At 50.3% G+C, this 17,157-nt stretch overlaps 1 protein-coding gene across 1 annotated transcript in view; it reads right to left on the bottom strand.

Annotated features, from left to right (window-relative positions):
* DGLUCY (D-glutamate cyclase) overlaps nt 1-17,157 on the bottom strand; it is a 76,247-nt gene that overhangs the window by 35,561 nt on the left and 23,529 nt on the right. Inside the window, exons 3-5 of the mRNA XM_044231050.1 lie at nt 8,221-8,349; nt 4,215-4,368; nt 2,260-2,458 (exon numbers count right to left, since the gene is read on the bottom strand). Of these exons, the coding sequence (XP_044086985.1) occupies nt 2,260-2,458; nt 4,215-4,368; nt 8,221-8,326 (459 nt within the window). The 5' untranslated portion in view covers nt 8,327-8,349. The remainder of the gene's footprint in view (nt 1-2,259; nt 2,459-4,214; nt 4,369-8,220; nt 8,350-17,157) is intronic.

Here is a 17,157-nt window from a genome sequence, read left to right as displayed (position 1 = left end):
GCAGGTCTGCGCCCAGACCCCACTGAGCCCTGCCTCCCTCCTCCTGCCTTGGGATGACCTGCTGGCCTTTCTCTGGTGGTGGTATTTTCTCCCTTGAGTGGTTTCTGGTCGCTGCAGTGGGGCTTACGAAAGATTTAGGACATGGCCAGGATGATGACCACTGGGACAGTCTTGGCTGCTGCCCAAAGGGCTTGCTGTTGGCGCTGAGGGCGGAAATAGGCCACCGGCAAACACACCACTTCAGCATACAACTATTCTGAATTCAAGCTACCTGGGAAAACGCCAGTGCAAGAAGAACACTCTGACACCTTGCCCACCGAAAAGCAAGAAATAAATGTCCCACATGAAGGCGCCCTCCCTGCACCAGGAGGGTAGAAGGCATCCTTGTCTCCAGCGATGGGACATCCAAGCCGAGAGAGCTCTCTCAACAACCTTGGGACTTCCTGGCTGACTTACTACCCCAAGCCCAAACTTCTCCGTCTTGTCAATCCTTCCCAAACCCACTCTTTGTCTGAACGGCACAAAAGCCACCTGCTTTGGTCACTTCTTGGAGCCTCACCCCTTTGGGGCTCCTGCAGATCTGACACTAAACTTGTTCTTCTCCTGTTGATCCATGTTAGGTCACTTTCAGTAGTAGACCAGCCGAAGGACCTCGAAGGGAAGAAGGGGCCGCTTTCCCTCCCCTGCAGCACGCTGGCTATGTCTGCCCAGTTGGCGTGTGAATCACAGCTCTTGAGAAGGGACGCAGGTCAGGGACTTTCACAGGGGACAGGCCAAGTTCCCCTCAGGGCCAACACTGAATCCAGGAGGGCTGGTGGGCTTTTGTGGATAGAGCCCTGGGCCAGACGCGACCGTGCTGAACCGAAGCCCATGGCTAGGTGCAAGGTCATGGGAAAAGGACGGCTCTGCTGAGCACAGACTAGGGGCAGTGACCAGCACTCGGTGCCAAGCATCCCTTCCTCGTATTACACGCCCACCGGTGACATTTACAGATAGGAGCTGGGGTCCTGGGTTCCAGGCTGGTTTGGGGAGGCAGGCAAGTCCTTGTCCCCCTCTGGGCTTTCAACTCCTCATCTAAATGAAAGGCTGAGCGTGGGTGTCTGCTACACATGGCCATGTGTTTGGGGGGGGAGGACAGACTGTGCCCAGGATCCCTGCCCCCACTCCCGTAGCTGCTCTTCTGCCCCCCGCCCTCCCCTGCCTGTGAAAACCACTGAGGCACACACTTCACACATGAACATTGCTTCTCAGGGCACCTGGGTGGCTCAGTTGGTTAAACATCCAACTCTTGGTTTTGGCTTAGGTTGTGATCCTGTGGTCACGGGATCGAGCCCCGCATCTGGCTCTGCACTCCGTGTGGAGTCTACTTCACATTCTCTCTCCCTCTCCTTCCCGCTCACTCTTTCTCTCTTGCTCTCAAATAAACCAGTAAATAAAATCTTTTTTTTTTTTAAAAGAGAGAATAAAATTGCTTCTCATCAGACGCAGCTCAGGCCTCCCTGGCAGGAGCCCCCACCAGGCCAATTTTAGTCGGCGCCCGGGAGCCCAAGACAACATCTGTAGCCCGAGGTCTCCACAGAGACACCTGCAGCTGACTGTCCCTCCAGCACGGTGGCCTCTCAGGCTTCGCACAGATGTCCTGGGAGGGGTCAGTGGCCTGAGGGAATCTGGTTTTCTCTCCTTGACAACCAAGGACCAGGAGAGAAGCTCAGAACACACAGCAGGGGGGTGACCCCCAACAGCAACAGCATGAGGGTCTCGAGAGTAGACCACCGGGGGCCACCAGGGGCCACCATGGGCCAGAAACCCAGCCCGGCTGCCAACGGGCCGGCCCAGGCTCTGCCACAAATCCTCGGGCCTTTCACGGGCCAGGCACGCTCTCCCCAATCCCGGCAAGGATTTTGGAGCCAAGGAGGATTTTTCAAAAAGCTACTGACATGCTCTGAGTTAAAGGAGACAGATAAAACTCCAAACTGGTTCGGTGTCCAGGGCAGCAATGACCTGTCTGTAAGGGCTCGACTCCTGGGCCCAAGGCCACACGGGGCACTCACAGTGATCCCATGGCGGCAGGGGAGAGGCCAGACATCCCATTCCCCAGCTGAGGGGGCGAGCTCGGAGAGGCTGCACACCTAGGAAGTGGCTGAGCTGGGACCACATCGGTCTCTTCTCTCCCGTGTCAGCGTTCTCTCCCCGCCACGAGAAAACACAAGGGGACCCACCTGTTCAGGTCATCCTGCCCCTTGTCGATTGCGCCCTTACCTTGTAGGCCCCTGCGAGGCCGTGGCTTGGGGAGTCTCTTCTGGGGAGCCCCACCTTCTCCAAGGCTGCTTCTGGGGAGAAGCTGCAGTCCAAGTAGAAAGCCACCATGTCCTTCAGGAGCTCCCTGTGTTCCTCCAGCGAGGTCAGGCTGCCCGTGCAGGCACCGAACTCGTACTTGTGGAACTGGGGATGGCCCGTCCTGGGGACACAAGGGAAGGCTCATAGTCCCTAGACTCAAGACGGCCCCCAACTGTGCATTGTTTAAACGGATGAGGGAGAACGAAGAGGATGTCTGGAACTGAAATTTTGGGCACCTTGCTGGCATCCTTCTACTCACGCCAGACTGGAAACGATTAGACCAGCGTGCGTGTAATGTACTCCCTGCTCCCACCCCATTATATTTCCTATAACCTCCGCCCAGGACCAACCACACCAGCACGGAAGTGGAGTTGGCGGCCTCTCTGCCACTGAGGCGGGACCAGCAGACCAAAGGGACAGAAGACGCGTGTCTCAAGAAGTTTCCAGGGCTAGCAGTGGCTGAGGCCTTTCTCTTCCCTTAAAGAAACTTCTGTAGAGTTGTTATAAGCCTATTTTTCATTCACTCCAAAATCATTTGCTGAGCCATTCCTTCGTGCCAGGCACAAGCCAGGTGATGGGACCATAGTGATGGAGAGGACACCAGTCCAGCCCCTAAGAAGCTTGCTATCCTACATTGTCAGCAGAGAACGCTTGCAACACAGAGCAGCGAGTGGTAACAGTCCAGGTAGAGAAGTGACTCAGAGAAGGGAGAAATCCGTTCTCTCCCATAAAGGCAGTGGTGACGGAGCTGGGTCCTGAAGGACGAGTAGGAGTTCGCCAGTCGGACAAGGAGGAAAGCACGTCCTAGGCAGAGCAAGCGGTATGGGAACAGCAGGAGGCCTCACACATGTGACCCACCAGGGGATGGTCTGCTCTAGGAGTCCCTGAGATGACAGCAGAGGGGGTGCGAGGGAAAAACGCAAGGCGCTGACCTCGGGTCCAGGGTGGGTCTCTGAGGGACCCTCTCACCCCACGGTCCACAAAAATGATAAAAGCAAAATGTTTTTTGAGAAGCTTTCTCTCTGGGGAGGGGACTGGGGATGGCTGGAGTGTCAGGGGTGGGGAAGAACACGAGCGGGGGCTACAAGTCCCTACAGGCCTTTTAACGATTTTGTTAGAGAGAGAGAGAGAGTGAGAGTGAGCGAGGGCACACGCGTGTGAGCAGGGAGAGGGAGAGAGGGAGAAAAACGGACTCCCTGCAGAACGCAGAGCCCGACGCGGGCTCAGTCTCACCACCCTGAGATCATGACCTGAGCTAAAATCAAGAGTCAGACGCACAACTGACTGAGTCCCCGCCCCCAGCCGCCCCACACAGGTCTTGCCATCAGGCTAAGATGCAAGGCATGGGAAGGCACTCAAGATTTGAAGTGGGAGAGTCAGGCGACCAGATGTCGCATTGGGAAAAGTCGCTCTGGTGGGCGAGTAGAAGCCAGAGAAGATGGGGGCCTGAGCCGGGGCGGTGGGAGCACGGGGGGCTCCCTGCAATGCTACTGTGGAAGCCGTCCGCGGGGCCGTGAAGCTATGTTCTATTCCTGAGTCTGGGGGGACACACTGCACAGGGTCAGCAATGGTGGTCTCCAGGGATGGCCCCTACGAGTGTTTCTGTCTTCTTCTGCAGGCTGTGCCGACAGTTTCTGGCCTGGGTGATGAAGTGGGTGGGTGACAGTATCAGCAATTCCGCAGCCAGTGCGGGACTTTCTGGATGGTCCCCAAGATTTTTCCCGGAGCAGGGGCAGAGGATGGGAATGGGGTAGGGATGGGAATGGAGGGGAGGACAGCTCGTTTTTGAGAGAGTCGTGAGCAAGGCTCTGTGCCAGGCGTGGAGGGTCCCTGTGGCCGGACACAGAGGTCCCTGTTGACACTCCCAAGCATTTTACCTGGGGTCCGGGACTGCGTTCGGGGCAGGCAGGGACCACGTGCCTGGCTCGCAGAGGCCCAGCAGGGGCAGAGGGCCATCGTTGGCTTGGCAGAACTTTTCAAAGGCTGGAGCCAGGGACCGGTGCAGGACCACCACGCTGGCGGGTCGGAGCCCTGGGTTTGGGGCGAGAGAAGACACATGCCTCGTCAGTTGCTTCTTGGTGGAAACTTCATTTGAACTCTTTCTTGTAGCCCAGCACAGAAAAATGCCCTACGGTATACAGCTTGGTGAATTTTCAGGAAATGAACCTACCCAGGTCACCAGCACCTAGGTCAAGAAATGGAACATGATCAACGTCCCAGTATCTCTCCATGCCCCTCGCGATCATCACCCCCACTTCTAACACCACGGGTTACTTTTGCCTGTTCTTCCTCTGATGGAATCCTACAGCGTGAGCCTTCTGGGTCTGGCTTCTGTCACCCAGCCATGAGTTCGGGAGAGCCATCCTTCCTGCCGCGTTTGACAGTAGCTTGTTCAACCTTGTTGCTGGGTGATACCGTCTCTACCGCGAGTACTTACCCAGCCCTGTTGCAGATGGACATTCGAGTGTCTTCCGGTTTAGGGTTCTTATCTATGGTGCTCTCACGAGCATATTAATAGATGGAATTCCGGGCTTGCCTGCATGCATTTCTGTTTGGCATAGACCTGGGTGGTAGGGTGTGTGCATGTCCAGCTTTAGGAGTTCAGCAAAGCAGTTTCCAAAATGGTTATGTGGGTTCTTGCTGGCTCCTTCTCTTCCCCAATGCTTGGTGTTGCCTGTCTTTACATTCTAGCCCCTTGGCAGGTGCACGCTGGGGTCGTATTGCCCTAGGGCCGGAAACAGCTGGGAGCCCTCCCACACATTTTATTAGCCATTTGGGTATCGTTTATGGGACAGAGACTGCTTGTGTCTTCTGTCTGGGCAGATTCTTGGCTGAGCAGGCTCCCAGGATCCTTGACTCTCCCTCCAAGCAGACGGGCTTGCTGCAGCCATGGAGGAGGACCCCCTCACCTTGCATGCCATGACTTCCTCTGGGGTAAACGAAACTGTTTGAATCCTGATTCTGCCTCCAAGCAGCAGTGTGACCCTCCGCCGTGGTACTCCCACGGACATGATGGCCATAATGACACCCACCTCAAAGGGAACCCCGTGAGTTCATTCCTGTGCGTCAATTACCCAACAGACAGATGTACAGGAAGCAGGAGTTGGAGTTACATTCATTCAGTGAAATGCGGTGTAGACATTTAAAATTATGGGACAGAAGGAATATTTAATGATATAAAAAGTTGTTGGTAGCATAGGGTTAAAAAGAAACAATACCAGACAACAAAACAGTATTTTTGGCATATTCTCCTTTTAATAAAATTGATGAGAGAAAGAACTAGAAGCAAATACATCTGCACGTTAATCTGGTGATCTCCAGTGACAAGACTGGGTGCTTTTTTATGTTCTCTTTTATGCTTTTCTCAATATTCTAAAATTTATGTAATAAATAGTATCTTTCTGTAACTGGAGAAAAAACAAACAAGAAAGTTGTTTTTTTAAAAAAATTATTTCCTTTAAAAAGACCATCCCAAAGAAAAACGTAATTACGCCGATTTGAAGAAATGAACTTGGTAACAATTCTAAATGCTCAGTTTGCTGTATCAACGTGCGGCCCTCTGTTTTCCACCATGAAACTGTCAGCTGGTACTTTTGGAGTGCTTACTACGTGCAGAGTCATTTATGGATGTGGTCACTTGTATTTTATACACGAGGAGTACAAGCCTCGAAGGGATGAGTGACATCACATAGCTGGCGAGTGGCACAGCCAGGACTTAAGCCTGAGATGGGGGGAACCCCTGAGTCCCTCTTGGGTCACCACACAGCTGCAGGCACCGTGCCTCCCGAGGATGGTTCCACCACCCCCTCTGGCACCTTCTTCCTTGGGGATGGTAGAATGAAGCAGCTGCAACCATCTGCAGGGAAAGTTCTAGAACAAGCCTTTGCGTCTAACAGCCTGGAACTCATGAACTCAAACCTTCAGTGCCTGCCAACGCTGCAGACTTTCAAAATGCAGACAGACTGGACACTCCCAGCCCCTGCAAGCCCAAGGAAGCTGACTGCATGTCTCGAGCAAGCCCAGTGTGTCTCCAAAAATATTCTAGAGTGGGATAGAAGGGAATTCAGCCAGCCTAGAAGCCTGGCTTTCCTCAGCTGCTCTCTCACCTCCAAAGCCTGTTGGGAGAGCAAATTGGATTTTGAATACCACAAATCAGAGAGGTATTGTGTGCACAAAGCTTCTTTCTTTCCTTTTTAATTAAATGCACTTCAGAGGGCACTGTGTTTGGGGTTTGTTCATCTCCACTGCTGATCGGAGAGAGTCCCCTGAGTTGCCCCCATTAGTGGCAGGACACCAAGAGAGGGCTCTGTGACGGGGGGCTCTTTGGAGGGGGTGATGGACGCGTGAGGGGAGGGTCCGAAGTGATCACTGCAACCCCTGGGTAGCTCTAGCTAAGGTCCTAATGGCTTTTTCTTTGTGAAGAGAAATGAAGTGAGTCTTCTGAGTCCTTTTACCTCAATGCAATATTTTCCTTTTTCCTTTTTAATTTAATGATGAGAGAGAGGGAGAGAGAGAAAAGTCCCTTTAATGTTCCTAATTTGATGTAAATCCCTGGAAGACAGTCCCGAACTGGGGTGTTCCAGATGTTCTGCAAAATGAGCGTCTTTCCTTGTGGCACATTCTATGACAGCGGCCAACTTGGATGGACCATCTTACCCACAAGCTCCTTAGGGAGGATTATATTGTTACTTCCAGTTCCCAGGTGCGCTTAGAGAGGTCACATGCTTTGGTCAGTAAGGGGCCAAGCGGGGACTTGCACCCAGTCTCTCCGATACACGTGGCTCTCTTGGCTCCCAGAAGTTCTAGGGAGCTGGGGGTACAGCTGGTGTTCCCTGGTGTGTCGTGTGCACAAAGGGCTGTGGGAGATCATAACCTTGGTGGCTTTCAGTAAGGCACATTCCCCCATGTACACAGCCCTGAGTGGCCCCTTCCCAGTTGACTCTGCCCTTGGCCACATGCCTTGCTTTGACAACGGGACGCTAGGAAGTGTGGCTCAAGCAGGTGTTTAATACATGCTAATTATGGACCATTCTCCTGGAATCCTGAGCTACCTTGTAAAGAAGTTGGGCTGCCATTGCTAAGGAGGCTTCCGGGCAAGGTAGAAGCACAAGGCCAGCCCTGGCTGCTCCAGATCCTCCCAGGGGACACTCCAGAGACACATGAGGGAAGGAGCCCTCATAGACAGTCCAGCCCCAGCAGACAGGACAGCCCTTGAGGCAGAAGAACGACCCAATCTGCACAGCCTCATGGCAGAATATGGTTTAAGCTGCTTAATTTGGGGGCGCTTTGTTATGCAACAATAGACAATTCTACTGGTCTGGAAATAGCAACAGAGCCAGACGTGTCAATCAGCAATGAAAACTGTCCTGCTCTAGCACTTGAAACCATGCCGCTGGCTCTCCCTCTGGCCATTTCCGTTTCCAGAAAAGTCTTCCTTGTCATGAAATTTTGCTGGGACTCGGGTCAGTGACAACTTGGATGTCTGTTTTCTCTCACAGGAGACGGTGTACCCAGAGGAGACCAAACCAGGGATAACTGGTCTGAATCAAAGCCAGATTAAAATGCAGTGTGGGGGCACCTTTCCCCCGAGGGAAAACCCACTGCATGATCTAAGGCCATGGGCGGTGCCCCCCGTGGAGGTGGGGAGGTGACCGGGCAGAACTGCTGGTGCTGAGCCATCTGATAAGGTTTTCACACCTGAGTCTTGGCCCAGGTGCCACATTTCCTTCTGTGAAATCAAGTCGCGACGGGAAGTAATAGCCTCCTGCCCTTACTTCCTGTTTCCCAAGCAGAAGCTAGAAATCTCAGGGATTCCTGGGCCCGGGACAGCTCATGTTTTTAGGGAGTTTTTCTTTCTTTTTTAAACCGTCTGGCACCACTCACCCCCAGCCATGCTGGACACACTCCTGATGTTCGGTTTCTTTTGTAGAATCAGGGTCCTGATAGCAGGCGGAAGGCAGGACTTCAGGTGAAGTGTGAAGGATATCATGGCAACCTCGAAGGGGCCAGAGTCTGGGTGAAGGAAAGAAGGGGGACAAAATGAGGGGCACAGCTTTCCCGAAGATGGCAGACTGGGCCTCGGGTACCTACCACCTCCCCGCTGGCCCTATCCTGGCCCTGCCCTGGGTGGGCATTGTTTGGAGTAAACTCCCATCTTATATCTGTTACTTCCTTTCCTCTTTCTCTTCTTTTTTCAGATTTTATTTATTCATTTTGAGAGAGAGAGAGAGAGGAGGGGCAGAGGGAGAGGGAGAGAATCTCAAACGGACACCCCTGCCCGGCCCAAGTGCGCAGTCAACACGGGGCTTGATCTCTTGACCTTGAGATCATGACCTGAGCGGAAACCTAGATCCAGATGAGCCACCCAGGGGCCCCTCATGTCTCAGTTTTTAATGAGAAATGCCCAGAACTTCAAGAGTTTTGCTCAAGCCCCTTTCCTGCCCTGGAAAGTCCTCTGTCCCTCCCTCCTGAATGGGCCTTCCCATTCCTCAAAACCGGCTGGCATCTTCCCTGTCTAGGCAGCGGCCCTGAGGCCCACACCCGCTGCTGCTGGGCCTCTGTGCCCCCAAGAGTGTTCTCTGAGCCACGGACTTGGGCCTGATGCTTCACCTGACTCTGAGTCGCCCCTTTCTCTTCCCCAGGGAGACTCCCACGTGTCTGGAGAGCAGGGCCACCTCCTGGACCTCTCCCAGGTCTTACGCCGCCGAAGCACTCCCACGCCAGAAAACAGACAATGGCATACCACGTGCACTCACAAACGAAACGAGAGGCCAGATGTTCTGCCCACGTGTGATTCCTCTTACTTAGATTTGGGTGCCCAGAAGAAACAGGTTTCATGTTTTCTGCTTTATACTCCCTGCTCCGCCCCCACGACTCTAGGTACGGTGCCTCACAGAGACTTTTGGTGAATGAATAAAATACTGTAGACTTTAAAATATGGAGCTGGTGTCCAAGCTCTAGGAAATTACACCCAGAAAGGAATCCTGTATGTTGACTTCCCTGTGAAAATTCTTAAAACTTCTGTTTATAGTTTGGTTTAAAAAAATGGAGCTAGGAGGCCAGCAGGGGGCGCTCTCGCACCCTACCCTTGGCCCACCCAACAGAAGCCCTGCACCTTGCACTTCCCAAGTTCCATTTGAGTTCCTATTTCACCACCCCAGTAGGAGGAAGAAAGGTTTTTCTCCTCTCCCACAACAGCCCAGTCAGTGAGGAGCCTCAACCCCGAGTTTACTCCAATGACTCTTTGTTTCTGTAACTGTCTTTCTCTGGAAAAGAGCTACCTCTCTCCTTTGTCCCCTGGACTCGCCTCTGGACTTGCCTGTGGTTTGGCCACAGCTGGCTTGCCCTAAATTGCAATTCTCTGCTATCTCCAAATAGGCCCATTTTTGCTGGTAAAATAGCTGGCAGTTTTATTTTTAAAATCTAGGGCTAGGTAGGTGAAGAAAGGGAAAAAACAAGGTGAAAAGTACAGCATAGAGAATATGGTCGATAACATTGTAGTCCAGTGTTGTCGACAGGCAGTGACTATCACTCTTATGGTGAGCACTGAGTAATGCATATCAATTATTGGATCAGTATTTGTACACCTGATACTAAACAACATTGTATGTTACCTAGACTTCAATTACAAAACAATCAAGGTTAGAAAGTCACATCGGATCAGACTCCAAGGCACAGCCCAGTCCTCTCCCTCTCAATATACCATTTGCCTAGCCCCGTGCCTGACACAAAAGTGGGAGTTCAGTGTTCATTGAATGACTAGCTGACTGTAGAATGGATGACAGCAGGAATCCAGGGGAGTGTCCACAGTGAAGGTTCTGGACAAGCAAGATGTTCCACAGCCCTTTCTGTGTTTTTTTCCTAAAGAATTTGTTTATTTATTTGAGAAAGACACAGAGAGTGAACGAGTGACAGAGAGAAAACACAAGTCTGGGGTAGTGGGGAGAGGAAGAGGGAGAAGCAGACTCCCTGCTGAGCAGCTAGCGTGATGTGGGGTTCAATCCCAATCCCAATTCTGGGACTCCAGCATCATGACCTGAGCCCAAGGCAGATGCTTAACAGACTGAGCTGCCCAGGCACCCCTCCACAACCCTTTCCATCTAAAGAAGAACCCAATGAGATTCCAAACCACCAATGTATGTTTTCAACTCTAAGTTCATAGATAGAAAACCATGAGAACCCCACAGCCATTTTAATGGAGAATTTGAGATTGTATGAAAACTCTATAACAAACAAAACATAAGAAATCATTGCCCTGGAAAGGGTAGAGATGTATTTTAAAGATTTTATTTATTTATTTGACAGAGAGAGATTACAAGTAGGCAGAGAGGCAGGTAGAGAGAGAAGGAGGAGGAAGCAGGCTCCCTGCTGAGCAGAGAGCCCGATGTGGGCCTCGATCCCAGGACCCTGAGATCATGACCTGAGCCGAAGGCAGCGGCTTAACCCACTGAGCCACCCAGGCGCCCGGGTAGAGATGTATTTTAAACCGATGGTGAGTGCTTTCATGGCTACAGAACAAAGTGCTTTAGGGACACAGAGGAGAGAACAGTTGGTCCCATAGGGCTGAGGGGGCTGTGTGCCTGGAGGGTCAGGCGAGGTAGGATTCCATTCCCCAGGGGAAGATACTGAGTGTTAAAGCAGCTGCTTCCACAGGTCAAGCCTGAGCTTGCCCGCTGGGCTGAGAGAGCCCTCCTGGATGCTGCAGGCCTGACCTCTCGGCCAGCTGCAGGCCTGATGTCTGTGGTTCCCCCAGGGTCACAGCAGAAGGCTTAGCATCTCACCCAGGCACTCAGCAAAGGTCAAAGAGAGAACCATTCCATAATTGGGTGGGGACGGTGGCCAGACCACACTGATAATGGCCTTCACCTCATATCTATTGAAGAGAATGGATTTTATCCCAAACCTACCAAAATGAGGGACCCCAGGGGAACCTGTGCGCCCTTTCCCCTCATTATTATCACTCAAGAAGATAGCTGGTGTGAACGGGGTCCTGTTTTGCCAACAAATTATAGCCCAAACACCCAAACCTTCTCTTTTTGTCTTCTTTTTTATTTATTTATTGTTTTAATATAAATGTAAGTGGATCTAGGTCATTTCTGTAATAAGGTTGCTTTCCTGGCCTGCAGATAAATGAGGGCAGCTTGAAATCCTGCCCTGTGAAATGCACACTGGGAGGGTGCCCGGCACGCAAATACCTCCCACTGTGTATGTCAGTAGGGAAAGAAGACTGAGAACCCATCCCTTACAGAGCCATCCCCTGGAGGCAGGGGTCAAACGGGGCATGAAGTGCATGCTCATTGGCTCCTGCCAGAGAAGTGCCTTCAATACACCAACCAGAGAATGCCTGATCATATAATAAATGATAGCAGTCACCAACCCACCATATACGAGAACCCACTGTGAGCCAGACCCTTTCTTCTCACTGGTTTACAACCATTGCTTCCTCATCACTGCCTCACAAAGAAGACATTGTTAACCCCATTATGGACAAGGAATGGGTCTTGGGGAGACCAAAGAAACTCCCTGAAATCCCATAACTAGTAAATTGTAGAGCTCAACCCCAAGAACAAAGTCTAAGTGCATGCTTATTTGACTGACTCTACCTTCCTATGTCTATGTATATGCATATCCATCCATTCCACCATCCATCCTCTGTATTTTTTTAAATATTTTATTTATTTATTTGACAGACAGAAATCACAAGTAGGCAGAGAGGCAGGCAGAGAGAGAGAGGAAGGGAAGCAGGTTCCCCGCTGAGCAGAGAGCTCGATGTGGGGCTTGATCCCAGGACCCTGGGATCATGACCTGAGCCAAAGGCAGAGGCTTTAACCCACTGAGCCACCCAGGCGTCCCATCCTCTGTATTAATAGGAATCTCATCCTGGGGCTTGGGTGGCACAGTTGTTATGCATCCCACTCTTGGTTTCTGCTCAGGTTATGATCTCAGGGTTGTGAGTTTGAGCCCCATGTCAGGCTACCTGCTCAGAGCAGTCTGCTTCAGATTCTCTCTCCCTCTCTCTCAGCCCCTCCCACTCATGTCCTCTCTCTCTCTCTCTCAAAAAAAAAAAAAAAAAAAAGACAAGAAAAAGAAAAAAAAAAGAATCACATCCTCAGTAGGAATAGCAGGGACTTTCTCCTTTTCCCACATTTCCAGAGCCAGAGTCTCTTGGGTCTCTATGCGTTTTGGGGGGACTGAACTCAAAGGTAGAGAATGGGTTCAAACCATTAGACCACACAAAGTGAAGTTTCTCAGGCATTCCATCAGGGCCTCCACTCACTGCTGAGTGGCCCTGAGTGGTCCAGGTGCCTCAATGCCCAGTGAGGTCTTACTCTAAGTAAGGGAGCTCACTCTAATCAGTGAGTACTGGTTGGAAGCTAAGAAGCTACTTTACACTGTGAATTCTCTTCTCTTTAGAGAATAACAAACTTCAGGTCCACAAATATCATTCTCTAGCCTCAAATATACCAGAGAGGGGCCCACAGCCCATCAGTTCCTTAGAAGGATCTGACACGCCCCAAAGCTCAGTGTAAAAATATCTCAGCTATGCCTGTCACAGATAACTGAAATTCCACCATTAGAAATTCATTTCTCTGCTTTACCCAAGTAATCCAATTGTAGGAAGACATGCTCCAGATGTGCTCAAGCAGTGGGGCCAAATGATAGGAGCACAAGGCAGCCCTATTTGTAATAGAAACAATTTAGAAACAATCTAATAGAGGTTGATCAGATACATAGAGGACTGGTTAAATAGAAGAGTAACTAAGCTATGGTACATCCCTACCATACAAAGAGATACTATGTAACCATTATAAAGAATGAAGCTAATCTATACACTTCATGTGAAATAATTTCCCAAAGACATAAAATGAGCAATAGAAAATGGATAAAATGAATAACACAAGGCAAGGTTATTCTATGTTGAATAACACCCATGATGCGTTTGAGTGTTTTGGACAATCTCTGGAAGGTTGGAGAAGAGCTGCCTATAGAGAGGGAAATTAGGTGGATGGGGTCCTGAGCAGGAGCAGTGGCTGCCACATTGTATTTTATGTGAATGGCGCCCTCTAGAGTTGTGCCATGGGGTGACCCTGAGGGAAGAGGTATCTCTTGCATCTATCCTTCCTGCACCTTTGAGTGGGACAACATGGACATATTATGTGATTTAAAAATGACATTTAATTTAAGCATACATAAGGAAGTTAGAATCAGATCTTTTTTTTTTTTTAAAGATTTAATTTATTTATTTAACAGAGAGAGATTACATGCAGGCAGAGAGAGAGAGGAGGAAGCAGGCTCCCCGCTGAGCAGAGAGCCCGACGCGGGACTCTATACCCAGTGTAGGGCTTGAACTCACAACCTTGAGACCTGCGGTCGTATGCTCTACCGACTGAGCTGCCCGGGCACCCTAGGACTAGGTTCTTTATAAAGAAATAAAATATTATGATCAAATAGGTCATACCTGGGAGCACTGGGGGGCTCAGTCGGTTAAGCATCTAACTCTTTTCTTTTTTTAAGATATTTATTTATTTATTTGAGACAGAGAGAGAGAGAGAGAGAGAGAGAGAGAGAGAGAATGAGTTGGGAGAAGGACAGAGGGAGAAGCAGACTCCCCACTGGGCAGGGAGTCCAATGTAGGGCTCCTTCCCAGGACCCTGAGATCATGACCTGAGCCGAAGACAGATTCTTAACTAAGACACCCGTGCGCCCCTACATCCGACTCTTCATTTCAGCTCAGATTATATCTCAAGGGTTGCAAAACTGAGTCCCTCATCGGGCTCTTTTGTGAGCATGAAGCCTGCTTAAAACTCTCTCTCCTGCCTCTCTCCTCCACCCCTCTCCCCCTCTCTAAAATCAAATAATAATAATAAAATAATAAATATGAAGTCATTCCTTATACATTTGTCATAAGCTTTTCATTCATTTGGGAAACATTATTTAGTTCCTACTGTGTGGGTTGCACTGAGTACACGGAGGTGAGTAAAGCAAAACTTATCCCCATGTAAAAGTCCTGCATGCCTGGGAGAGTGGACAGCATGGTGATAACAATGACAGCTGTCACTTCCTGGGTGACCGCTAGGTGTCTAGAGTCCAGGTACAATCCATCCTCCAACTGTCATCCAGGAGGCATGGTGGTAGAGAGCACAATGACGGGGAGGCTGTGAGGATCCCAAACTGGCCTCCACACTCGGCAGGGGAACACCGACCTCCCCGTGCCCACCTTCTCCTCCGTAAACCGGGGTTAATAACAATCTGTGCCCACTGAGTGGTGGGAAGGATCCGAGGAGCTGGCACATGTGAGCGTCTTAGAACAGTTCTTAGCCAGGGATCTGCACTTAGTACCCTGGAAGGGCCACCTGTTTGTCACTCGGCACCCAGCCTGCGGCAGGGACTTCGGGGAAGAAGACAGCCCCCGCCCCCGTTCACAGGGGGTTTACCATCCCTGGAGACAGCACATAATTACCGCCCTATCTGTCTTCTGTAGCTGCAACACCACGTGCTAAGCGTTCCTGGCCACGTGGACTGGGAGGGGAGGAGGGAAAGAGGCTGGGTCTACCAGCAAGAGTGGGGGTCCGACTAGCGGATGGGTGGGGAGGGGGATCTGTAGGCCAGGAGATAGCATGAGCAAAAGCAGGAAGGTGTGTGAAGGGAACCGGCTTCCTGTGCTGCTGGAATATTTGAGGTAAAGGAGGTTGGGGAGCAGGGGCTGGGAGGGCAAGCAGAAGTCAGCTCCTGGGTGATCCAAGAACGAAGGGAAGTCATGATGTTTCGTGGTAGAGGGACTCAGTAAGACTCGCTTTTTACCAGGAAGGTTCCGGGGACAGGTAGGGGACTGGACCGCAAGGCAAGCTAAGCAGGAGGCTGGCAGAGGAGAGGGGAGACTTGCTAAAGGATGAGCATCCAGAAAGTCTCCCTCCTAGACAAGAACCCTGAAGGAGAGTGGGTGCCTTAACGCTTCATTTGCTGGGCTGAACCAGCCAGGGCTTAACACCCTTTCAGGGGTCCATAACTGTTGCTCCTCTGAAATGGGGATAAAAAAAATCACAGAGAGAGAGAGAGAGAGAGAAAGGGAGGCTTTCTGTTTCCCTTCAGTTCTGCCAGGGAAGGACTTCTGATCTGCTTTACTCCTTGCTGTATCTTGGAAAACACCCAATAAAAGTCCACTGTTGGGGGAGACAAGCAGAGCAAGTGACAGGCACAAAGACAACCATGATGAGAAAGCCCAGGAGGTAGAAGAGAAACCATACAGCTAAGAAACCCAGGGAAGCAAGTATTGCAAGCAGGAATTTGAGATCGTGGAGGTCAAGGAGGAAAACATCCACCAGCATTTGAAACGCACACCCTTTCTCCCTCACTGCCACGATGAAGTCATCATGGTTCTGTTGGCTAACAAGCACGGGGAGTACCCACACCAGAAGCAGGATTGTGCTTAGCCCCTGACTTTGAAGGGTATGAAAAAATTAGTAGGAGACCCAGTCTGTTTCCTTGATGTTCACTGCCCTGCCAGGAGTATCTCACTTATTCACAAGCACAAGTCAATTCACAGTAATACAAAACTCCATTTCTGGTTTCTTTCGAGGTCCCTGGATCCCTTGCATAGAGTCCTACAACTTGATAATGGAATAGCAGAGCAAGTAGGTGTACAGAACTTTTCCTCACTCATAAATTTCTGTGGTGGGGGTTACTCAACATTTGCCAGGAGAGTGGATGATGACAGCCCAAATACAATGGTATGTTTGGAAATAGATGCCATCATATGAAAGAAGCTTCCTAACTGTAATAAATAATTCATACATTTAGTTTCATTATAATCACAGAGACAAAAGATCAGGGTAAATGCTGGCAGTCATGTTTAGTATTGTTTATCTAAGAGGTCAGATACACATGCTCCAAATAAGCAAAAAGATTGTTAACAAAACAGTTTTCTCAACCAAAGCCAGTGGTGGTCCCTTTTACTTCCCCTTCCTAAACAATTCAGTCCTACCTAAAGTCATTAGGTCCAGGGTGGGGGAGAGAAGGAGGGAGCCATGGTGGCCCAAAGCAGGGGATTGGAGCTCAAGTGATGAGGAGGACATCCCCAGGGAGGGTGGCCTGGCCTGTGGTGTCACTGGCTGATTCAGGGCAAGGAGGGATACTTCCTAGGGTCAGAGAATGGTGGCCTAGTATGTAGCATCAGAGGGTAAGGAGTGTACCCATGTGTGCATGTACCTGTGTGTGTGTGTGTGCACCTACATGCAGGGAAACATATATTCCTTAGCTCTGCCTGGGAGCAGCAACATTTCAATAGGCACGAGCCCATCTGGTGTCCCACTCTTGGATTCAAAATACCATCTTCCATTAAAATGAGTGAGGAGTCCTTGGAAAAATGGCTGATTCCACAACTGGGACCAGGAAGTGAGAAGATGAGCCTAGAACATCTCGTTGTGCTAGAAAGTGAGGACATGCTCAAAGAATGATGGGGCCATACAGAATGGACACAGAATGAGAGAGATACCAGCAGTCAAATTGGGGACAGTGTGAGCTTTAAATTAAATAATGATGGGAATGGATATAACCCACTAACTAATATAGGAATCCATACATTCATGTGGAGATAGAAATAATATAAGTTGATGAGGAAGGAGATAGTGACACAGTTTCGAAGTTCTTCCCCATAAAATACTTATCCATTACGAAGAGGAAGAGACTAGTTTTATCTTGAAGAGATCTGGGAGACACCACCTTGATCATGTGGTCAAAGTATAGGAGCAAACCAAAATGGCGGATCCCTTGGTAGGGTACAAGGAGAAGGCAGTCACTGTTACAATATTCCCACCATGATGC

The sequence above is a fragment of the Neovison vison genome, chromosome 13 (assembly GCF_020171115.1).
Source record: "Neovison vison isolate M4711 chromosome 13, ASM_NN_V1, whole genome shotgun sequence".
In the NCBI taxonomy this organism is placed as follows: domain Eukaryota; kingdom Metazoa; phylum Chordata; class Mammalia; order Carnivora; family Mustelidae; genus Neogale; species Neogale vison.
This window is presented reverse-complemented; position numbering and strand designations above follow the sequence as displayed.